Below are 22012 nucleotides of genomic sequence, written 5' to 3' on the forward strand. Positions count from 1 at the left end.
ATGCTTTTTGATCTCGCTAACGCAAATTACAAGCTACAACTCCCCGACTCCTACGCTCGCCCGCTGTTCAGCCAACAAAGAAACATTATCCCGGCGCTGGTCCTGGTGTTATATATAACACTTTCAAATTGATAAGGACGGGGCGTGGAAGGCGTCGACTTCATCGTCATTTGCCAAGTTGCCACTGTCATTGTCTGGTGGCATTTGTAATTCACTTTGATTAAATATGCAAGGATGCTGGGCTCTCTCGCAGGACGCCGCTGGACGAGGACCGCATTCAAATGCCGCAGCAATGCAACGACAGTCGAGGGACCCGAAATCCAACAATCCACCATCTCACTACAGTCAGCAAAATTATTGGTGACTGCTGCTCAAAGAGGTACTCTGTGAGTATATAGACTTAAAAGCTTGTTATTTGCTTGACAAAAACAAAAACTTTGTTTGTGGTTGGTGTTTTGTATACCATAATTTTGGATGAGAGGCACTCACAATAACACTCAATTTCTAATTTCGACAGATGAAGCGCAAGTACTAAGCTATAGTTTGGCCCTTAGAAAAACTTTTGTATCTTGAATATTCTAAAAATTAAATTTAATGTCGAAATAAATTTAAAAGTTATGTCATTAAACTAATAAAAATCATTAAAGTATCTTGCTACTCATATAAATTTGTATTAATTAGTTAATTTATTTAAATAGCCTCAAATAATATATAATAATTCTTTTAATTCAGACTAAGACGACATTAAGTTCTGAGAAATTTCTCATATTTATCCACATTGTAGGCCATTTCTACCAACTTTGTTGAGTGCATCGAGCTTCTTAGTCAAGACGCCAAGAAAGCGCAAAACAAGTTTGTGAATTTCGGCAACGGCGTGTCCTCTGACAGGATATAAAACAATCAGTGCAAGCTAGCGGAAACGGAAGTGCTGCCCCACCCCCTCCTCGCCCCACCCTCCACTCTATTCTGCTGTGTGAAATCGTCTAAATAGTGGGCGTGGCAGGCGCTGTCTCTCTATGGCTATGTATATGTGTGTGCGGCTCCTGTGAAATGTAGTCCAAAGTTGTTTTGTGGCCGCTGCCGCTTCAAGAGATGACTAACCAAAGAGTTGGACGAGAATCCGGGGTGGGATATGAATAGTTGGTGGGGAAAGGCTCCGCCTTTGACTATTGTCTATTTTTGTGTCTTTCTCTCTCTGCTTCTGATTGCATTCGCTGGAAATTTTCAGCTGGGTTTATTAATGGGTTAAATTGAAATTTCACGCTTTGCTGGCTTCAGATCTCGTTGTCAGGGCTTGGAATAGGTCAGGTCGGCATCGGAATCGGTCTCGGTCTCGGTCCTTGAGGCCATCCTTGAAACGAATGCATATTTATAGTAATGCGGGTCAGGTTAACCCAACCGAGAGATTATTTTGAAAGGATAATCGAATCGAAAAGAAAGTCACAGTAAAGGTAAGGCAACATTGTTGAAACAATGGGGGCAAAACCTTTTTGTAGGTTAAATTAAGAATTTACTGAGAATAATAATATGGAAAAATATTAAATTTGTACTGGAAAAATGATTTTGTGTTTTTTTTTAAACGAAACTAATCGATTAAACAATATTTTGTGATAAGAATTGGGTGACATCTCAAATTTGAAATCGTACATCTTGGCTCTTGAATTTTAAGGAACATATTTCAAGAGAAAGTTGTCATTGGCGTGGCTGAATTCAAGCACACGCATAGATTGAATGACGAACTTTTACTTTTCAGCTGTCCCGTACAGAATCCTGAGAACTCAGGACCAACAATGGGCCCTGAATATTTTTCGGCTGTTCCTTCCTCACGATGTCAGCTGTCAGGACTTGGTGCGTTGTTTTCCTTGTCCTTGTTTGGGGGTTCTGAAGGAGGGGGATCCGAAAATGCAAGAAAACCAAACAGTTTTGTGGCATTTTCTTGCAGCTGCCCATCCTCTGCCCACTTCCTCTAGCCGTCTCTTTCCGTAGCCCATCGCCTGCCTCCCTCACTTTCTGGTCAATGCTCGTCGTCGTCGTCATCGTCTCGTTTTGGTGGTTTATAAATGGAATGCCATGGTGTGCTATGGGCTGCTGGCGGCGGAGGTCATCCTTTGTTCCTGTTGCTGACATCGTTGTCCTTCACTGCTGATTCGGCAGCTCCGAGAGAGACGGCTACACTGTGGGAGGGAGGCGGACTGGGCCGGGGGCTCTTGCTCACAATGATAAACTGCTGCGCTGGTGGCCCCGGCTCATGGACATTTGGGACTATTTTGCTGGCCCGCAAGAAGAGAAACTCTCCGAAATGTTCGATTCATTATACCCTGGCACTGGGTATCTCAGATATTTTCCCAATTACAATAACCCATCGTCGCTTTTGTTTTATACTGCAAATAATTATTAGTTTCTACCAAATCTTATCTTAATCTTTAACCACTTTACTGTATCAACTTCTTTAGCTTCGGCTCTGATTTTAAAATTTATAATGTAAGCTCTCAAATGCTGAGAATTAACTATATGCTTACATCATTCCGTATATTATAGTTATTTATACGTAACGTGTGGCAATGAAAATAAGGGTATTGGAAGATATAATAAAACCTGCCTTCTGTCTCGTTTTACTTATGCAGTTAGTCATTAGTTGCCTGCGGTTGTGGTAGCCTTATATTGATGACTCTGGTGGGGTTCAAACCATTTGCTTTGTGGGATAAGTCACAAGTTGCATCCGGAAATACGGCCCCACCTCTTTGGGCCTTCGCCCAAAATTTACACCCTCAAACAATTGCAAAGTCATTTGCAATTTGAGAAATTACTTGCCTGACATCGTCGAGGCTGCTCTCTTAATATTTAATGTTGTCGGTCTAGCAAGTGTCCCTCCTCTGTTCTTTATCAAGAAGACATTTTCATTTCTGTTCTCCATTCTTTTTTGATTTGTTTTGGCATATGAAAAATCACGATCTCAATTTAAAGATAAGAACTGCTAAGAAAGTGTGTAATACCTTTCACACAACATTTTTTTTGTCGGATTCGTTGAATAAATAAGCTTGATTTGCATTTGTTATCCTTTATCCTGAGTGCAAATGAAAGCAATTAGATGTGGTTTCACACGTTCACCATAAAACGGAAATTTTTTGTTTAATTTAAAGTATTTGTTTTAAAACATAGGAAATATTGGTATACAAAAATGTTCTTATATTTTTCACTTATTATAATATAAGAAATGTCCCATTTTTTAATTCTAATAAGATAATTATTACACGAATCTTACAATACTTTAAACTTTACCTTCAGAGGTATATTATTTCGTGGTATTCAGATATTTATCACCCAATTCTTTCCCCAGTGTATCCTTCTGTTCTGAAGACAACGCTAATTAGCAACAACATAATGTGCTTAGGTGTGGCGACACTGGCCGCAGAACCACACTCATTACATTGTCGCACCTAGTCGCCCTCTCCCCAGTATGCACCCCCATTAAACCCCCTATAAGCCCCCTGTATCCCCCGATCCCCCCGGAATGGAGCCATAAATACTGTGTGCAGCAGACTTGGCGGCCCTGTCTCGTGTAACTGTACTGTTCCGGAGCCGTACCTCCCTGACATTCTGCTAATTTAAATTTATTGGAACAAAATTTATGCGGCACAGTTGCAGCGAAGGCGGTGGAAGCAGGGAGCAGGGGGCGGGGTCGCATCTTCGTCGTCTGCATGCGAAATTTATGACATTCGCCTGCATTGACACTGGCAGGCTTCGAAATATGGCAGCCAACTGTACAACGGCCGTTTTTATTTTTGGCATGAAAAGCAGGGGCAGCAGCAAGCCCATTTGGGTATGCAAATGTTGCGGCCTGCCATTGCTTGTTTTGCCAATTTAAATATTGGGTCCCACTTTTAGGCATAACCATAAGGAGGTTATTTATTCAGGATCAGTTCCCAAAAATAGCTTGAACTTCAAATATTCAACAAAAAAAGAGTAATCAAAAATTTTTCAAGATGTATAGTGTCATTTATACCTTTTTTTTAGATTATCAATTTGCTACTTTAGTAACTCGCAAAATCTCTTTAATATTATAGGGATTTACATGGTTGAGACTAATACTATTAAATTAAATTTCTCATGTGCTAACAACAACTCAAATTTATTCCCATTCTTGAGAAGATACCAAAATTCCTTCGATCGTCCCTTGTTGGTGTAATACACATTTTTAACATTTTTTAGCACACACTTTGTTTGCATAATTTATAATGTAATTAAAGCGATTGGTGTTTGTTGTTGATTTTGTTGTTTTGCCCAGTGGCAAGGGGGGTGCCTAAACACATTTTCAGTTTTTGTTGTAGTTCTGCGGTCGTTAGTCATGCACCGGGTTTGTTCATAGGGGGATTCAGCCAAAAAAATCCTAGCATAGAGAAATTTTAATTGAAATTATAATAGCCTCATTATGCAAATTTCTTTTTTGTAGTTTATTTTTCACCCGCTTGTCCCGGACACAAAAATAAACACAAAACAAGCACACGAAATCCAAAATGTCGCTTTCTCAGTCGCTTCCCCCGTTTTTGTTTATTTTCTATTTGTGTTAATAACATTTTTTGTCCCCGCTGTGTTTGAATGTTTGTTTTGTTGCCAGAGTAATTTTATTGTATCGCAGGGGGAAATTTCTCATTTTCTACACTTTATTATTCAACAGTTATTTGTTGTTGTTCTATTTGCCATCGTTTTGTAATTTCCAATTTCAGCGTTATAATTGTATTTGTTTGACGATTTGCAGAAGGGTAACTCGACTGCATTATTAAATTAAGGAATAAGGAACAATTGCGTCCAACATTATTCGATTAATATTGTATTGCATTCTCATTAAATTTTAATTTTCAAAAATTCGTTTGAATATGAAATGCTTTCCTCCATTGAATCTGAAATTTTCCTGTCGACTTGAAACGATTTATTATTTCCCACTTTGTGTGTTAAAATTGCAATTTTTGTAGAAGAATGAATTTGGTTATAAAATATATGGTATAAAATCGCAGTACAGAAACTGAACCGAACTAAGTTCTGCAAGCTTAACGAACAGAAATGAGGCTTGCTACCAAATAATAATTGCAAATTAGAAATTCGTGTGTGGGACTGAAACATGATTTGGTTTGGTTCCATTAACAGCTAAGCAACTCCAATTTGCAACCTTTTGCCGTGTGGCAATCCCCCCTTTGAATGGGCACCCCAACTGGAGGTTGGTCTCATTTACAAAAGGCATAAATAATGCAAAGCAAAACAAATTTTTAACGTCACAGTTTCGCACAACTGAATGCACACAAATGGGAGAAATCCACCGGTTCGGGCAGATTTTCGCCACTCCCTTACTATTTTACCTGAGCCTCGGTCAACGACCCATTTGCCTCGAATGCGTGGAACGTGTGAGTATTACCATTTAATAGCATTAACTTGAAATACGTAAAAACAAACCCAACTGAATAATGGAGGACTAGCTCGGGTGCAAATTTGCTGCCTGCGAGGAAGAGTATCCTTTTTTGGAATGAGTTGTTTTCATGTTTTATGTTATTTTATAAAAATAATAAAATTACTTTTTAAATGTGGTAAAACATGTTACATTTATTAGAAATTCGAAATGTATATTTTATACCTAGCCTATGCTTCCAGTTCTATTACTGAGGCCTTGGTTTATATTTGAAAAAATAAAATACAGCTGAGAATTGGCTCGATGGATTTTAAACGACATACCATACTTATTTGTGCGAAATCAAAATTGATTAGAATCGCTCTTTCAACCAAAAGTTCATTTCAAAGTCGCTTTGAACCGACATAAAACGATTTCTGCCTTTCGTGGATAGTCCAGACCGGGCAATTTCATAAATATAACCAAAAGGCCATCAGCGCAAACGATCCGGGCGAGCGCAGCCAATGAAATGAACCCCTCCAACCCTTTTTCCTGGATGCTCCACTGACGAAATGTGCAATGGGGCGTTGTGTATTGCATAAATATTTAGTCAGGCGATGCATTAAAATTAATGCAAAAGAAGCAAAGCAAATTGGTCACTTAAAATTTACTGAATTTTGCGATGGCAATCCTTAAAGACGACTAAACGGGGACGGAATCCACCCACCGTTGGCAATTAAACGGAATCCCTCTTCATTTCCATTCCAACCGCAAACATGTTCAAATGTCACATTAAAAATGGTTGCTTCTGCTTTTGCATTAATTAAAACTGCGATCGATCGATATGTTTGTTCGCTTGGGGGCTGGGATTATAACATTTCTGTAAAATGCGAAAATTGACAGAAAAATAATAACAATTGGCAGGCGCGAGTGTGTGTGCACAACAGATATTCCCAGAAACATAACAATGCACAAATTGCACCCACATCGCACTCGTCGGTATTATGGTTCAAGTTATATTCGGTGGGAGGTTCTCCCGGTTATGACTCAACTGGGAACTGCGGCTATAACCGCAATAATGGATACCAGAGTCAATGAAAATTAATTGTTGGTTTAATGATTCTTTTTCCGCATTTTTCTGTTAATTGAAAAATGCATTAAGCTTAGTGTTCTTAACGCCGAAAATAGTGCGATTTGAGGATGGGATTGAAAAGCATTTCAAAGATTTCAAGCAATATTAATCTTGCCGTCGATAAATATAAATCAATTTGGTCAAAATAGGTCACGGAAATTGTAATTACCAATTTATAACCATATTTTATTCCATATCGGATGCGGGATTATCCTTCATTTTCACGTGATATTATTAAATACATAATACTTTATATCAGCAGCATCAGCCAAATAATTCCATTGTTTGCATTGCAAACACATACAGAAAATTCTAATAAAGTCGTTAAAAAAAATTTATTGTAAAACCCACATAATTGATTATATTAAATTAACATTGAACAAACACTGCAAAGTAAATATTTCCCAGTAGCGGCAACCGGAATCTAATTCGAATTGTGCAATCAACTGTAAACCTAATGAAAAACTAAGATAAAACACATAATTAAATGGCAAACAATGGCGCAGAAAAAAACCCGTGTGAAACCAAAATATATATTTACATAGCATTTATATGTTTAAGCATCTATCGGGATTATTATAGTGCGCTAAGCTAATTTACAAGGAAGTTCAGTATTAACATTAAATCATGTTTTATTGCATCAGCAGACTTATCTTTAGATTCTCCTAAGCTAAGCTGTTCTTGAAATTCCTTTGAAGTTTAAAGCGAAACTGATTTAAACAGCCCTCGAAAAGCCTTAACGAAAAACCAATTTAAAAGGGTAGAACATTTCTTTTGTCAGGATTTTATTTGTCACCCAACTGAAATCCATTTAATAGCTGCAGATTTAAATGTGAATTCAATGTCCATCGGAAAGTGTCAAATCCCTTAGTAGCAACTCCTGGTCACGTGCTAATAGCACCAGCTGCTGTCGAGGACCTCCTGCAGTCCAACTGAATGGACAGTCTAGTGTCCTTGGGTGGTGTTTTCTTAAGACTCTCAGCTCTGCAACTTTGAATGCGGATTGCATCTGCATAGTGTTGCTCATACGCCATGTGGTCCGGCCACCTCAAAGTCCGAAAGACGAAGGATTATTTCTTTTTTGGAGCCAAAGCCAGAGTTTGTTAGTGAAATTACCCAATAAAGTTTTACAATCCCCTTTAAACTTGTTACTTTTTTATTGCCACATTGAGCATTTTAAAAGTACTTTTGTACCAAAAAGTTAACTTTAAATTCATTTTATTACTTGCATATCAGTCATTGTAAAAATAAAATGTAGATTGGTCAAATAAAATGATTGACTTTTAAAATAAATGTATAGATAGCTACTATGAAAGCCTTTATCATTATCTATGATAAATTAAAATTATATGCTATTTAATATTTATTAATGGTTAACAAATTAACTTTGGGCCTTTGTTTCGTCCTGTCTTTGCAACATAGTTTTTTTTGAGATTAAAGGCCACGCAGGGCTTTCGTCCAAGCTTCCGTTTTCAATGTCTGTAAGGAGCAGGAAAACGTAAAAAAATTGTTTGATTTTTCAATTAATTTGCAATGACTTTGACTTTCAATGGGTTGAACATTATTCGCTTCGTTGACTTAGCGCCTCCGCTCTTGCGCTAAAATGATATTTATTTTTTAGCTGCGCGTTTGACTCAAACTTAAAGATATTACAGGAGGGGAAGAATTTTTAGAATCTCATGTTTAATAACAACGATTTTTTGATTAATTTATTTGGCATAAAAATAGCTATTAATTGATACGGATGGATAATTTGTTGCATGTAACCAGAAGATTTTTTTGGTCGGCTTTAAAATACCTTGTCGTGTGGTTGGACAATTCTTTATTTATTTACTTTAAGTTGGTTACCTTAACTTCAGATATAAAAGAAGGGTATATCGTTTGCATAGTCTGTCCAATCACTTCTCTTTTCTCCAGCTTGAAATATTTATGAATGAAGTTCTACATAGCTGCCTCGGTTGTCTTGATTCGCTTTTCTGACTGGATTTATTTTTAAAGCACAGACAAAAAATATTCTTGGGGCCGTTTTCTCGTCCGTTTGTTAAATTTAAAGTAAGGCTTACCCTTTAAATCGTTTGGAAAAGTTCTTTAAATTGAACAAGCGGATGAGAAAACGGCTCTAAATGGGCCATTGAATCTGTTTTATTTGAATAACTCAAATTATAACTAATTAATTTTATTTAAAATATATAGTTATTAAAATGACCAAATTGTTAAATTCTTAAGTATTTTGTATAGGTTTGGTTTGAAATGTTTTTTTTTTTTTGTAAACTTTTATTGAATTTATATTTTTATATTTATATTGAATTTTTTCTTTAGGTCCCACTCTTACCCACCTACTGATAATATACTGTAAGCATCAGGGAATTTAAGGCATGCCAACATAATTTTGTTGGATTCAAAATATAACATTCATACGCACTGAAAACTTTAATAAAATATATGGTTTTCATTTATTTTAAAGGGAACTTTAAGAACGTTTCGAAGAGCTTAAATCTAAAAAAGTTTTAAAATATTTGAAAACATTTTTGTGAAAAATATTTTTTTTTTGGACCGCTTATTAAAAAAATGTAATTAAAACTAATCAAAATGAACTAAATGAACAAAATATGATTGCGTCTGTCAATGTAAGCACCAAACACTAATTTTGCATTGCTTTGAGTGAAAACCCTGTTGTTATTTTTCTCTGTGTGAGATGACTTGCTCACCGTTGCCGCTGCCATTAATTACCAAACTCATCCAAAGTAATTCTATGGGAAAATTAGTTTAAGCGGGCGTGGCAGCCGCCTTCGGATGATTCAGAGCTGTCAGAGTGTGGATTGCTGTTGGTGGCGCTGCCACTGCAATTATTATGCAATTACGTGTGGGCGGAGGAGGTGGAGGTTGAGGCTGAGGAGACTGAGGATGTAGGCCGACATCGTTTTTCTATTGGCTCTCGGAGGGATAACTACATAAAACTGTTACCTAAGCAACCTGCTGCACAAAGTTATGCCCTCAGCCTCCGAACAGGAAGGCAATTTAGCGGTGGCAAAGCGTTCTTCCTCTCACTCCCACTACCAAGCACTCCCTCTCGTTTTGGCCCTTTGTCTTCTTTACGCGTCGTCGGCGGCTGTGTAATATTTTGCTTTCTTTTCCCGCCATCCGACTGCTCTCTTTGTGGGGCCCGCTGCATGGAGGAAAAGCTCATAAAACTTTTTCAATTTCACTTTAATTTCGACGGCATTCTCCGCTGTCTTCATCACCATCGCATCGCCATCTTTTCGCCGGCGCTTTTTCTAGCAACAAAGGCATTTGGCGAATAGGCCTCTTCTTTAGTTGTGTAAAAATTCAATTATATGCATTACCTTTCATATAGCCTATTCACACATACACATAAACACTTAAAAAAAATATTAAACTCTGAATAAATGGAGTATTGGAGTTTTTTAATAGGTTATGTATGATTACTATATTGTCTGAAAATTTCTGTTTGAATAAAATAATTTTTGCTATAATTAAATAAACTCAATCGTAGTTAAGCAAATGGTTATTTTCTGTTTACTGAATACTCCATATTTTCCCTGAGTGTAGGCATTATGGCAATGGCGAAGGTTGGATGAATTTGTTTCTCGCCTTCGCCGTCTAATGACAATCAAATTAGCAGCATTTTCCTTGGCGCCAAAAACTTTTTCCATTAAACGTGCTATTTTTTCAGCTTTTACTTTATTTTTTAAATTGATTGGACAAAGTTACGCTGCGTTTGGCCAAAAGCAATTTTTATGTTTTATTGTCGTCAAGCTTGGAGCGATTTCCAACTTGAACTGCACTTGGTCAGATAAACTTATCCATTGCCGCCCCTTTGCCATTCCCCCTTTTCCCTGTGTGTTAATCAAAATGTTTACCTCTAATTGAAGTTTCTTGTTACCGGTTTAATTTCGTGTTCATAATCTTATGCAGAACACACGATTAAGTTTAGAACAGTTTGCTGGGGGTGTTGAATGAAGTGGGCGCTGGTGAAATGTGGGATCTGCTTATCCGAGGCCTTGTTTTAATTGTACACTATGGTTCGAACTGTTAGGTCAACTAGTGATAAGCCAAACATTTGACAAATGACTTAAATATTGTAGAAAATTAATGTATTTTCTCAAATATAGACTCATCTTTACTTGATAAATATTTTTAAATCTTCCTTTTAACTAACTTTTTGAAAGATTAAAATAGCTGCAAACTATATATATTTCGTAAATTTCTTGGTTTACATTTGCTTGCAATTATTGAACGCACTGTAAATCTTAAGGTGGTCTTTGTGGTTGAGTTGAGAACGTAGGCACACAATGTACATGTCCAACACGACGGTGTAATATTAATTAGGAGTACAAAGGACCTCCAAAATCGAAGAGACTTATCTCTATCCTCTGAAGTATCTAAACCCCTTAGTCATGGACCCAACTCAACCCCTTGCCTTCAGGTATTCCAAGAACTCGGTATGCCGATCGGATATTTGCATTCGATAATTTATAATTTTTCAATCTTAACCAATTTGATGCCATGGTCGTGACCTAACTTGGAAACACCTTCTAAGGCCCCCATTACATTTCCCCTGGTTTTCCGTCATTCATGGGCTAATATAAAGTATAAAGTAAAGGGAAAACTGGATAGGGGAAGAAAGGTGAACAGTTGGCAGTGTCATCGCATCATAAACATGAATAATTGCGATGCTTAACAGGCGTTGAAAGCTCAGAGACCTCAGATGGAGAATGAGTCTTCCCTTCTACTTTATTTAGTATGTGCCTTGAGTTTGTCATACCTCTTAATGAAGGAAAAAATGGGAAATAAGTACCAACAAGTGTTGTACGCATCTATTGAAAATATTTAGATACCATATAAGGTGCTGTGAAATATTTAAAAATGGCTGATTCCATGTTAAGTAAGGTAATCGATGTTTTTAATCATGTTTATTGATCTACATGACTACAAGTTATGAGATGCTGATTCATGGTACCGGGTACCTTATGGTCGAGTCTTCCCCCGATGTATTTGTTTTCGTGCTGTGTGCGTTCGTGCGCAAGTTCGAAGTTGCCACAACTAAAGGACGGGGACTGGATGTTGGGGCATACATGAAAAGTAGCTTAACATTAGACAGGACGACATACGACACTTGTCGGGCAGTTGGTGCCCTCCGATTCCGCTCCCTGCAGCCGGAGCCATCATTGACAGCCATCGAGTACGACCCTCGAGTGGGTGGATGTAGAGGTGGATCGGGCGGGCTAGTGATACAGATAGATAGATAGATGGATGGATGGAGGGCTGACCTAGTCTTCATTTTGCACTCTCCGTATTCCAGTGTGCACTGCATCGGATGTAAGCTCCTTCAGAGCTGGCTCCTCCGTCCTCTCATTGCTGCATTTGTGATTCGATTTGATTTGGCTGAATGGATAGATTATGGTTCCCATATATGTGAACGTGTAAGCGAAATCTGGGTTAGTTGGGGATTGTATCGAATAAGTGTGTGATGCGATATGAACCGTGGACCGAAAGTAACCCAGCGATATTATTGCCAACCTCCCTGTGCCATGCAAATGAGATTTGACGAGTCTATCGAAATAATCTCGTGTGAATGGATGAGCAGCCCCTCCATGTGTATCCAATTAAGTTTCGAGGAAACAATCGCCTAAGCCAATTGAGCGGATCTTCGCCTGACTAATTAGCGGCTTTAACGGTTTCAGGGCCCATCTGAAATGTTATTCATAGCTGTTGCCAATTGGATTCGAGTTTATCTGCCGGGCTGAAGGAGAGTGCAAAGTTTTTACTCAACAATGACAAAAAGACAATGGCCAAACTTTGTTATTTCTGGTTTTTGTGGCACGGAAAAAGTAACGAAATCCAAAAGCGGGAAGCAGGGGCAAAGATATTGGTCAAACAACTAATAAAACTTTCTGTGGCATTCAAAAAGCGTATAGCACGGAATCCTGTTTTCACCTGGCTGCCAAAAAAAGCGAACCTAGCCGGCGAAATCTGAAAAAACGCATACTGTATAAATATTTTAAAAGTTGAAAAATGCAACTCTACGACCGGAGCAGAGAGAACAAATATAAATGGCAAAGCAAACTGAAAAATAATACAAACTAATTGCCAGCCAAATAAAGTTTATCCAACGGAAAACTGTTATAATGTGTATAACATTTTTTGCTTGGCCACTTTTCTTCGATTTCGTTTAAACTTTCCCAACAGCTTCTGGGAAAAAACAGTAACGAACTTTCCGCAAATTGTGCAAATTTTTTTGTTCGCCGACCGATTTTTGTTCAGCAATTCCGAACTCAATTTTGGTTAGGATTAACGTTGATGTGCTATAAAACTGGCCAAAGTAAAACTTTTAACTCCAAAGGTCTTAGCCTAGATTTGGTCAGTCGGAAGATCAGAAAGGTAATTTAAAAAAAACGGAGTATAAACTGACACAGAAGCTCTCAAGCTGCAAACTCGTATTCTCAATCTGCCATTAAATATGTGTGCCCAATTGTATTTTAAATATCTAAAGAGCTATTAACTACTTGATTTTCACTTGAGATCTCAATTCTAAGTTTTCGCCCCTTAAGTTTCCCCGGAACTCTGTATCACCTTAAATTAAGTTGTTTGGTACCCCGTTGGAAATACTTTTATTAGCGTATAAAGCAATTTCCAACAGATTTCGCAACATAAATTATCAACTTGTCGGGACTTGGCAGAGCGGGGAGGACGGATGTTCAGCTCGCCAGCCATTTGCTTTTGGCCTCACGCCCATCAAAGGGTCGAACGACCTCCGCCCGCCACGCCCCTTGACTCGTGACCTTTTTGGCAGCATTAAAAGTGATAATTTTCCCTCACACATAGGGAGAAAAGCAGGGGAGAGCCACTTGGAAGACTTTTATTATTTAATTTCGCCCGACTTGTGCTAATAAATTAAGCACAGCTTGAATAACGCCCACCCAAAAGGCAAACGCCTTTTCCATCCTGGTTGCTGATTTTAAGTGAAACGGACGAAATACAACACGTACGGCGTATGCAAAAAGTATCCCAATCCCAAAAGCTAAACTACGAAAATGAAACTTTTTCGGAGGGGATTAGATGCCAAGACTCTCCTTGTTTTGCCCCATTGTTTTGTGACTTTCAATTGGATTTCGTCATTGGTAATAAAAATCAGTCAAATCTTAAGCCGAACGGAGGAGAAAAGCGAGAGCGGAGCTAGTTTGAAATTGTTTTGATTCAATTATAGCCTTAAGCATATATGGGTGAGTTTTCGGGAGCAGAAGAGGAGCGCTGTTATTCTATTTTATAAATTAAGCTGCAAGAGACACAGATGGAGTAATAGCGAACTCACTTACGCTTGCCAAATTTACATAATAAATCTATTTTCAATGGATTTTCTTGTTCTTATCCATCTCTTTTTTGTGCTAAGGAAACTTATCTCCAACGAGCTTTGCCTTTGCGCATTCTATTTTGGTATCAATAGAACCATTATTATCCTTCGGTCTGCCCCCGCACAGCCCAACTATTTCCCCGCATGTCCGTATTTTTCCTTTATCCTTGATGCTGCAGCTCTGCGAATATTTGGTTAACAACTGCAGTTGTGTGGGTTTATCTGTGTGGGTGCCAGTGCCATATTTGTTTCGCATAAAGATGCTGGGAAGTATCTGTATCTGTATCTCAATAAGGATGTGTTGGCGCACATGTGTGCAGATATTGAACGCTCCAATGGTCTCTTAAAGTGAATATGCCTCCATTATTTTACACTTCCGTTTGGTTAAGCACTGCAATTGGTTTCCATTGGGAACTTAAAGAAAAAGTAAATTTTGAACAGGACGAAAAAACAAAGATGAAATGGTATTAATTTAAAATTGGCTATTCAAAATCTATTTAAATATGATGAAATTTGTTTGTGTTTGGTTATTAGCTTGTGTTTTTGATTTAAGCATTATAAAGAATAAGAAAGGACACTGGAGATGATTTTTATAAGTAATTTAAAATTATAATTATAATAATTGAATTACTTACCTGCTCTGTTCCATAAAAACCACTTGATCATATAATTTTTGCAACTTTATTATTATTTAAATGTTCATTTCATCTTAAGTGTCTGCAACTTGTTTCACACCGTTTTTGTGGCTATAAACCTTTAAATCAAATTTTATTCTTTCCTTTCATTGGGTTTTTATTTTTATACTTTTTACCGATTTTTAATATATTCCATTTAGTCCGAATTTATTAATGCTAAGACCTTTCGCACAATCGTTACACATTTTCTAACGCAATAGTTTTCATGAGTTTTAGTTTTAATTGTATCGTTTTGGTTTTGCCAGTTATGCAGCACTCTATATATTATTTATATGTACTTTTTGTATTATTTTGCTAATTATGCTAAGTTTACACCATTACATTAATATATAGTTTTACTTTTATAGATGTATGTATATGCATACAGAAGCTATAGACTTATACATCCTCGATTGGGCTGTAAATGGTTTCTGTTTTTTATTACAGCTTTCTTCCCACTTTGGTTTTTACTGCCGCTAAATGTGTTTATATAATTTACAAGTATTTTTAATAAGCGCTGTAAATTGTTTGCAATTTTCGCGCTGTTTCACTTTAATGAGCTGTTCCATTGCTTAATTTTCCCTTCCTCTTTTTTCTCCCGTATCATTTCCATTTTAATTACAATTTTGGGCAATTGTTTGTAAATAGTTGTAATTCAGAACAAAAAAAAACAACTGAATACAAAAAAATAAAATTATGATTATTTGTATGCTTCCACTGTGCATTTCAATTGCCCCGCTTAACTCCTAATGGAATTTTTAACTATTCTCGCAGTTGGAAATTTGTATAGCTATATAGAGGAGCTTACTGGTTTTTTATTTTGTGTGGGCTTATATACGCATTTAATTTTAATAGCTATATAAATATTTATTTAGTTACATAACAAAGTAGCTGCATGCTTACAATTAACAGTTTAATTTAATTTTGCTCTCGTGTTGTTTGTTCTCTGTCTGACCAAAGTTTAGTTTCATTTTTAGCTTGAGTTTAAGTTGCTTCTATTGTTTTGTTGGGGTAGTTGTACAACTTTTTTTTACAAATCTTCTGCCAAAACTTAAACGAACAGCTCTCCTGCACCTGTACATGATTTGATTTTATGGCTGCCATTTTTCTTGGACTGCTTCCTAATTCTCTTGGTTTTTTGTTTGGCTAAAAACTGTATTCTCATATTTATTCCTTTGAAATTTAATATATATGTGGGAGTTTTTTGTTGTACATGGAGCATAGTACTTTTAATTCTGCAACTAGTTTTATTTACACACAATACACAATTATAATTCAGTCTTTGGAAGAATAACATTCATGTTCTTTTTTGTTTTTACGCATTCAGAATTCTCTTAGTTTTTCCTATATTTTATTCTACCGTAATGTTTTTATACTAACGCCAACAGAAGGAAGAGATGGAAACTTGTCCGTAACTTGGAATCGCATAGTTTTATTGGTCCTAATTAGTTGCGAAATGCAGAAATATATTTAAAAAGGGTGAATGAAAAGTCTGATCTAAGAAGTATACAAAAGAGTAATTTGTAATACTTAAAATATAGTCCAGAAATTAAAGTCTAATGACCAACATAATTATATGCACTTCCATAAATTTTATATAAATTATAGAATTGGCAATAAATACATTTCTAAATCAGAAATCATTATTATAAAAGTGTCCTACAAGTCGTTCTAATTGTTAATTCGAAAAACATATAGAATTAAACATTTTGTTGAACACTTTTTAGCCTTATGAAAATTCCAAGATAGCTTTCCTTGATAATGAGTTTGACAACAAACTACACTTAGTTGACTATTTACAGTGTAATTGATAAAAACCAACTAGCAACAGAGTTTAGCAAGGAGGAGCATCTGTGTGTATTGGATAGACACAGTTTTTGGCTCCCGACACACACTTACTGGCCCCGTGGCCCATGTAGTTTATATCGAGAGACAGCTGAAACGCATAGGGAAGGGGATTGGGGACTAAGGACGCGGTGCGTTTAGAGATCACATTTAAAACGCACGGTCAATTAATGTCACACACGCAGCTCGTCCATCAGTGGATGTTGCTGCTGCTGTTGCTGTTGCTGCTGGTGTTGCTGCTGCTGCTGGTGTTGCTGCTGCTGGTGCTGCGTGGTGGTGGCCACAATCACCGGCACAGTGGGTGGCGTGGGCACCACCAATCCACCGGCCGTGGTCAGCACAGTGGTCATGCTTTGATTATGATGATTCTGCAAGTGTTGCTGATGGGTGACCACATGTTGCTGCTGCTGTTGCTGCTGCTGGGCAGGCGAGTGCTGCTGGGCCTGGGCCTGCGTTTGCTTCATGCAGCTCTTTTTGGTCAGTGTGCCGCATTGATTGCCCATCACTTGGAGGGCGTGTGGCGGCGGCATTTGCACCACCCCGGAAACGCCCACCGCACCGCTGACCGAGCCCCCGCCCCCCGGATCCTGCAGGGACTTCATGTGTTTCGGCGGCGGCGGCGCCCGGTGGGGTATGTCGGCGAATTCCGGCGGTGGCAGCTGGTGGTGCTGCATGGCATGGTGGTGCGACAGTATGGTGGCCGGGTCGCTCTTCGCGTGGATAGTCAGCGTCTCCAGGTCCCCGCAAATGTTGTTCGGCATCTGTCCGTTCTCCTGCCTCTTCAGCTTGGTCTGTGGCCTGGGCTCACTCAGCCGGGTCTTGTCCCTTTGGTAGTAGACTCCCGCGAAGATCAGCACATTCAGGATCAACAGCGAGCAGCCTATGGCTATCGTCACACTCAGTGCCGTGGAGTAGGCAGCGAAGCCGTCATTGTCCTGCGAGGCACTGGCCGCCCCGCCCCCGTGATCGCCGTCCATCATATCGTCCGGATATATCTTACCGCCCCCGTAGCGAGTGCCGTTCCGCTGCAGCGACGAGGACGGCGAACTGAGATTGAGCAGGGAGAACACCTGGTTGGTGAAAATCGTAAAGTTCCCCATGGCCGCTGCATTGGCAGCCCGTGAAGTGTACGGCGGATTAAGGGGCTTCACGGAGGCATCGCTGGGTATATTGTTGTCCTCGTCGTCGTCATCGTGCAGCTGGTGGTGGGCAGCGGGCACATTATCGCCACCTGGCTTATGCAGATCCGGGATTAGGTTCAGCCAGAAGGACAGGCGGTGTGCTCTGTAGTGATTCTTCAGCTTTGGCTTGGTATCTGAAGAGAAACGGTTTAAGGAAGGGAAAATAACAAACGGAATTCCCAATTATGCATGTTATAACCAGGGACCGTAAATAATCATTATTTGAGATTTTTATTTTAAAAGGCCTACTGAGGTTTTTACAAGTTTTAATCAACAATTTAACTGGTTTTTATGCACTTTATAGACATGAACAAATAACAGTTAATTTGCTTTCCAGATTTGTTAAAACGCATATACTTTGTGGACAAGAGTAAAAAGAACGTTATTTTTGACGTTTAAAACAAAATATCACAGTAGTCTTTTCAAAATAAAAATCTCAAATAATGATTATTTACGGTCCCTGGTTATAACCTTAATCTTTAACCCTAACAAATGGAACTCAAAGGCAAATTTAAGAACTAATTTCCATACTAACCGAAATTGAGGTATTTCTTGTGAACACTTTCGTAGGCCGTCCACTCAATGGTTTTATAGCGACTCCGCTCCTGACGACTGCCGTGCTCCGTTTCCATTTGCTCATTTGGATTGCTGCAAGCATGCGAAATAGAGTGCTTAATATTGCTTGCATAAATGCGAATTCTATTTCGTACACGGAGAAAAAAGAAAATTAAATAGAAAATAACTTTTGAAAGGGCATAGGGGAACAAGCCTGGGAAAACTGCCCCAGGCGATATTGCAAAATTTTAGATGAGGATTGGTAGATAGGAACCTAATGGATAAGAATTCCAATTTTCAAATATTTTGATCCGCTGGTTTACGAGTAATCTGCCGCAACTAAAGAACATATCACTTGATGTATCTTCCCTTCGGTGGTTCTTGAGAAAACTTTTTTGATGCCAATAATTTTTGTGTTAACCTTCAAGAATGTCAGCCATTCTTTGGATTTTTACCATTCTTATAAGCTAACAAAAATCGCGATTCAAATTTTCAAAAAATTGGTTCAAGACTTTCCAAGTCTGACAACACCGCCAATTTTTTACAGTTTGTGTGTCCTATAACCATCTACTTCATATAAAATATTCGTAATTTTTCGAGTGGTGCAACAGTGTTAAACAAACAAAAAACTGAAGAATTTATTTCTGAGAGGGTAGGAATAGAGTCAATAAAATATATTTGGCTTGTAAATAGTTAGTTCTAAGACCAGAATTATTATCAAAGAGTAAAGTTTTTAATATTATGGGTGAAAAGTGGTCCGAATTATAAAATGTTTGGCATGTATTTGCTTGTAATTGATTTAATAGGGACCCAGTCCCAGTCTAGTCCCCACAGCTTCGAATTTCATATCCTCCCTGGACAGAGATTTCATAAGAAATCTCTTGAGCATGGATGACCAACAAATACTTTAATTATGTGATTCTAAAGAAATCGCGGTCCAAAGAGGATTACTTAATATGCGATTCTTTCGGCACCGTTGTTATTGCGCGAATTTGTTAACAATTTGTTATCATGCTCCGCATATTAAAGCTTTCAAATTACTATCTTGCTTTTTAAAATAACGGTGGTGCCGAAAGAATCGCATATTAAGTAATCCTCTTTGGACCGCGATTTCTTTAGAATCACATAATTAAAGTATTTGTTGGTCATCCATGCTCAAGAGATTTCTTATGAAATCTCTGTCCAGGGAGGATATGAAATTCGAAGCTGTGGGGACTAGACTGGGACTGGGTCCCTATTAAATCAATTACAAGCAAATACATGCCAAACATTTTATAATTCGGACCACTTTTCACCCATAATATTAAAAACTTTACTCTTTGATAATAATTCTGGTCTTAGAACTAACTATTTACAAGCCAAATATATTTTATTGACTCTATTCCTACCCTCTCAGAAATAAATTCTTCAGTTTTTTGTTTGTTTAACACTGTTGCACCACTCGAAAAATTATGAATATTTTATATGAAGTAGATGGTTATAGGACACACAAACTGTAAAAAATTGGCGGTGTTGTCAGACTTGGAAAGTCTTGAACCAATTTTTTGAAAATTTGAATCGCGATTTTTGTTAGCTTATAAGAATGGTAAAAATCCAAAGAATGGCTGACATTCTTGAAGGTTAACACAAAAATTATTGGCATCAAAAAAGTTTTCTCAAGAACCACCGAAGGGAAGATACATCAAGTGATATGTTCTTTAGTTGCGGCAGATTACTCGTAAACCAGCGGATCAAAATATTTGAAAATTGGAATTCTTATCCATTAGGTTCCTATCTACCAATCCTCATCTAAAATTTTGCAATATCGCCTGGGGCAGTTTTCCCAGGCTTGTTCCCCTATGCCCTTTATAATTTTAAAAGGAAAAAGAAAATATAAACTTAATCATAAGTATTATAATTTAAGTTTGGTTTAGTTATCTCAAATGAAATAGAGTTTTTTCCCAGTGCACGTGCTTGTGGTCAGTTAGTTGAGCCCGTCTAAAATGGAAACCTGCAGCGTTTAGAATGCACTTACCCGGTTCGCACAAAGTTGGACCAGTAGAACATCACAACTTCCGACAGACTGATTTCGGTTTTCGTGTAGTTGCGCGTGAAGTGATTGAAACCACCAACGAGTGGGGCACCGAAGATATAGGGCAGGTCCTCGCCGTGAATGCAACCCTGGCGCTGCAAAATGCCAGAAAACCAGAAATTAAATTGAGTGTCAGCCCTTTGACCTTACACCCATTAGTATTAATGCATTTGCATCTCCACTTTTGGTGTGCCCATGAAATTATTCTACACAACTGCGATATTTGAAATAGCTAAGGATTCAATTTGTAATAGAAGTAGAAGTTCTTTAATGTTGGTAAAGCTAAACAGCAACATAAAATCCGTTTATAAAACCATTTAATTATATCTTGACTGTAAGTTTCAACAGTAAATCTGGTACAAAGACATCTTTTAATTTCCCCAAAAGCCATCGATTTTTTTCAATATATGGCATGTTTTATTTTTAATTTAAACCCCACCCTGAACTTGAACTCACCTGAGGATAATCGCCGAATCGGGTCTGGTAGTCGAAAACGTACAAGTAGGAGTTTCGATGATCCGCCGAGTGCAAATCCACCGTTTGAGCCGCCGGAGCTACGACCTGAGCATCGCTCAGCGCCTCCAGCGTCTCGTCGCTGCGGAAAATGGAAAATGGGGGTAAAAGGCACAACATTAAAATCAAATAACAATTTTTCAATATTTGCCCGCCAGCGCCCTTCAGCTCGTTTTCAATTTTCCGGCTATTTTGCTATTGCCCTCCGCCAATCGAGCTGTGTTCAAGTGCGCAACTAACAAGCCACTTTGAGTGCTGCCACTTTCGTTGATGTGGCTCGTATTTACCTGTTTACCAAGTGGGGTTCTCAACGCCGGCCTAAGCCTATTTTTGGTCCCCACTTTTTTACCCATCTGATTCTGCTGCACTTTTCCTTATTTTTGTCTGTCTGCCCTTTACGTTTTTTTAGTTTGTTTAGCATTCGAAATGCAGCAGCGTAAAATTTGAATAAAACCCATTTGGCGCATTTGCATACATATCTTTTCAATGCAGCAAAGATGGAACCACCAGCCGTTGGTTCAGTCTTTCGCTTTTTATTATTTTGTGTGCCTCTCGCAAAATGTAGTGCTTAATATTGGGCGAGCTTTACCTTTAAACGCTATTTGAAATAGTCTTTTTGTTAAACCGATTTATAATATTTATATAAATTTAATAAATTTTATATTTATATTTATATATATATATTTATATTTATATTATCCCGAAGTTATACAAAAAATGATAAAATGTTATTGGTGTCAACTACTTATATTTGTTATGTATTTTTAAAATTTAATTTTTTTATATTATTTAGCTTGTCTCAAAACTTGTGACATTAAAAGAAGAAAACGTTCTATTGTTATGTTATTCAATTATTTATTTACTTTTCTTATTTTTCCAACTTTAGACATAATAAAAACTCTCAGCAAGGAAAACTTTCAATAGCTGGCAAACCTATTTATTGTATTGCTGACATTTAAATGGAAAGGGAGCCTACTCCACAGCCCACCTGATTTTCCTCCTCCGCACCCATGATCAATGCTCCAAGGAAACGCGGTCTTCGGCGGAGTTGAAGCGTGAAACGTGTGCCGTGCTCCATTGCAGGCCACTTAACGCACGTCCGCACAACTCCGGCAAATACTTGACACAAGGCTGTGAAAGGCTGTATTAAGTATACGCCACGCGTTGCACTGGGGAAAATCAATTTGTTTGCCATATTTCTTTGGAAATATTGAAATGTAATTCCGCATAAATTATGCAAACACAAATAAATTGTTTGAGGAAACCGAAACGAACCCAGAGCCGAAATATAT

At 37.9% G+C, this 22012-nt stretch overlaps 2 protein-coding genes across 4 annotated transcripts in view; one reads left to right on the top strand and one right to left on the bottom strand.

Annotated features, from left to right (window-relative positions):
* The first annotated feature begins 226 nt into the window (after positions 1-226).
* LOC108068213 (uncharacterized) lies at positions 227-21841 on the top strand. Of its 2 annotated transcripts, none has more exons than XM_070217610.1 (2): positions 227-386; positions 21607-21841. In XM_070217610.1, the coding sequence occupies exon 1, from the start codon at positions 227-229 to the stop codon at positions 362-364; it is 138 nt and encodes a 45-aa protein (XP_070073711.1). In that variant the 3' UTR covers positions 365-386; positions 21607-21841. The 2 variants fall into 2 exon arrangements, with proteins under 2 accessions (XP_070073711.1, XP_044252269.1); XM_044396334.2 differs by lacking the exon at positions 21607-21841 and adding an exon at positions 785-907.
* Nlg3 (Neuroligin 3) overlaps positions 14549-22012 on the bottom strand; it is a 102942-nt gene continuing 95478 nt past the window's right edge. For both annotated transcript variants that reach the window (XM_044392513.2, XM_070217600.1), the window contains exons 10-13: positions 20664-20802; positions 20151-20302; positions 18117-18229; positions 14549-17715 (exon numbers count right to left, since the gene is read on the bottom strand). In XM_044392513.2, the coding sequence (XP_044248448.1) occupies positions 16574-17715; positions 18117-18229; positions 20151-20302; positions 20664-20802 (1546 nt within the window). In that variant the 3' untranslated portion in view covers positions 14549-16573. The remainder of the gene's footprint in view (positions 17716-18116; positions 18230-20150; positions 20303-20663; positions 20803-22012) is intronic.

The sequence above is a fragment of the Drosophila takahashii genome, chromosome 3R (assembly GCF_030179915.1).
Source record: "Drosophila takahashii strain IR98-3 E-12201 chromosome 3R, DtakHiC1v2, whole genome shotgun sequence".
Taxonomy (NCBI): domain Eukaryota; kingdom Metazoa; phylum Arthropoda; class Insecta; order Diptera; family Drosophilidae; genus Drosophila; species Drosophila takahashii.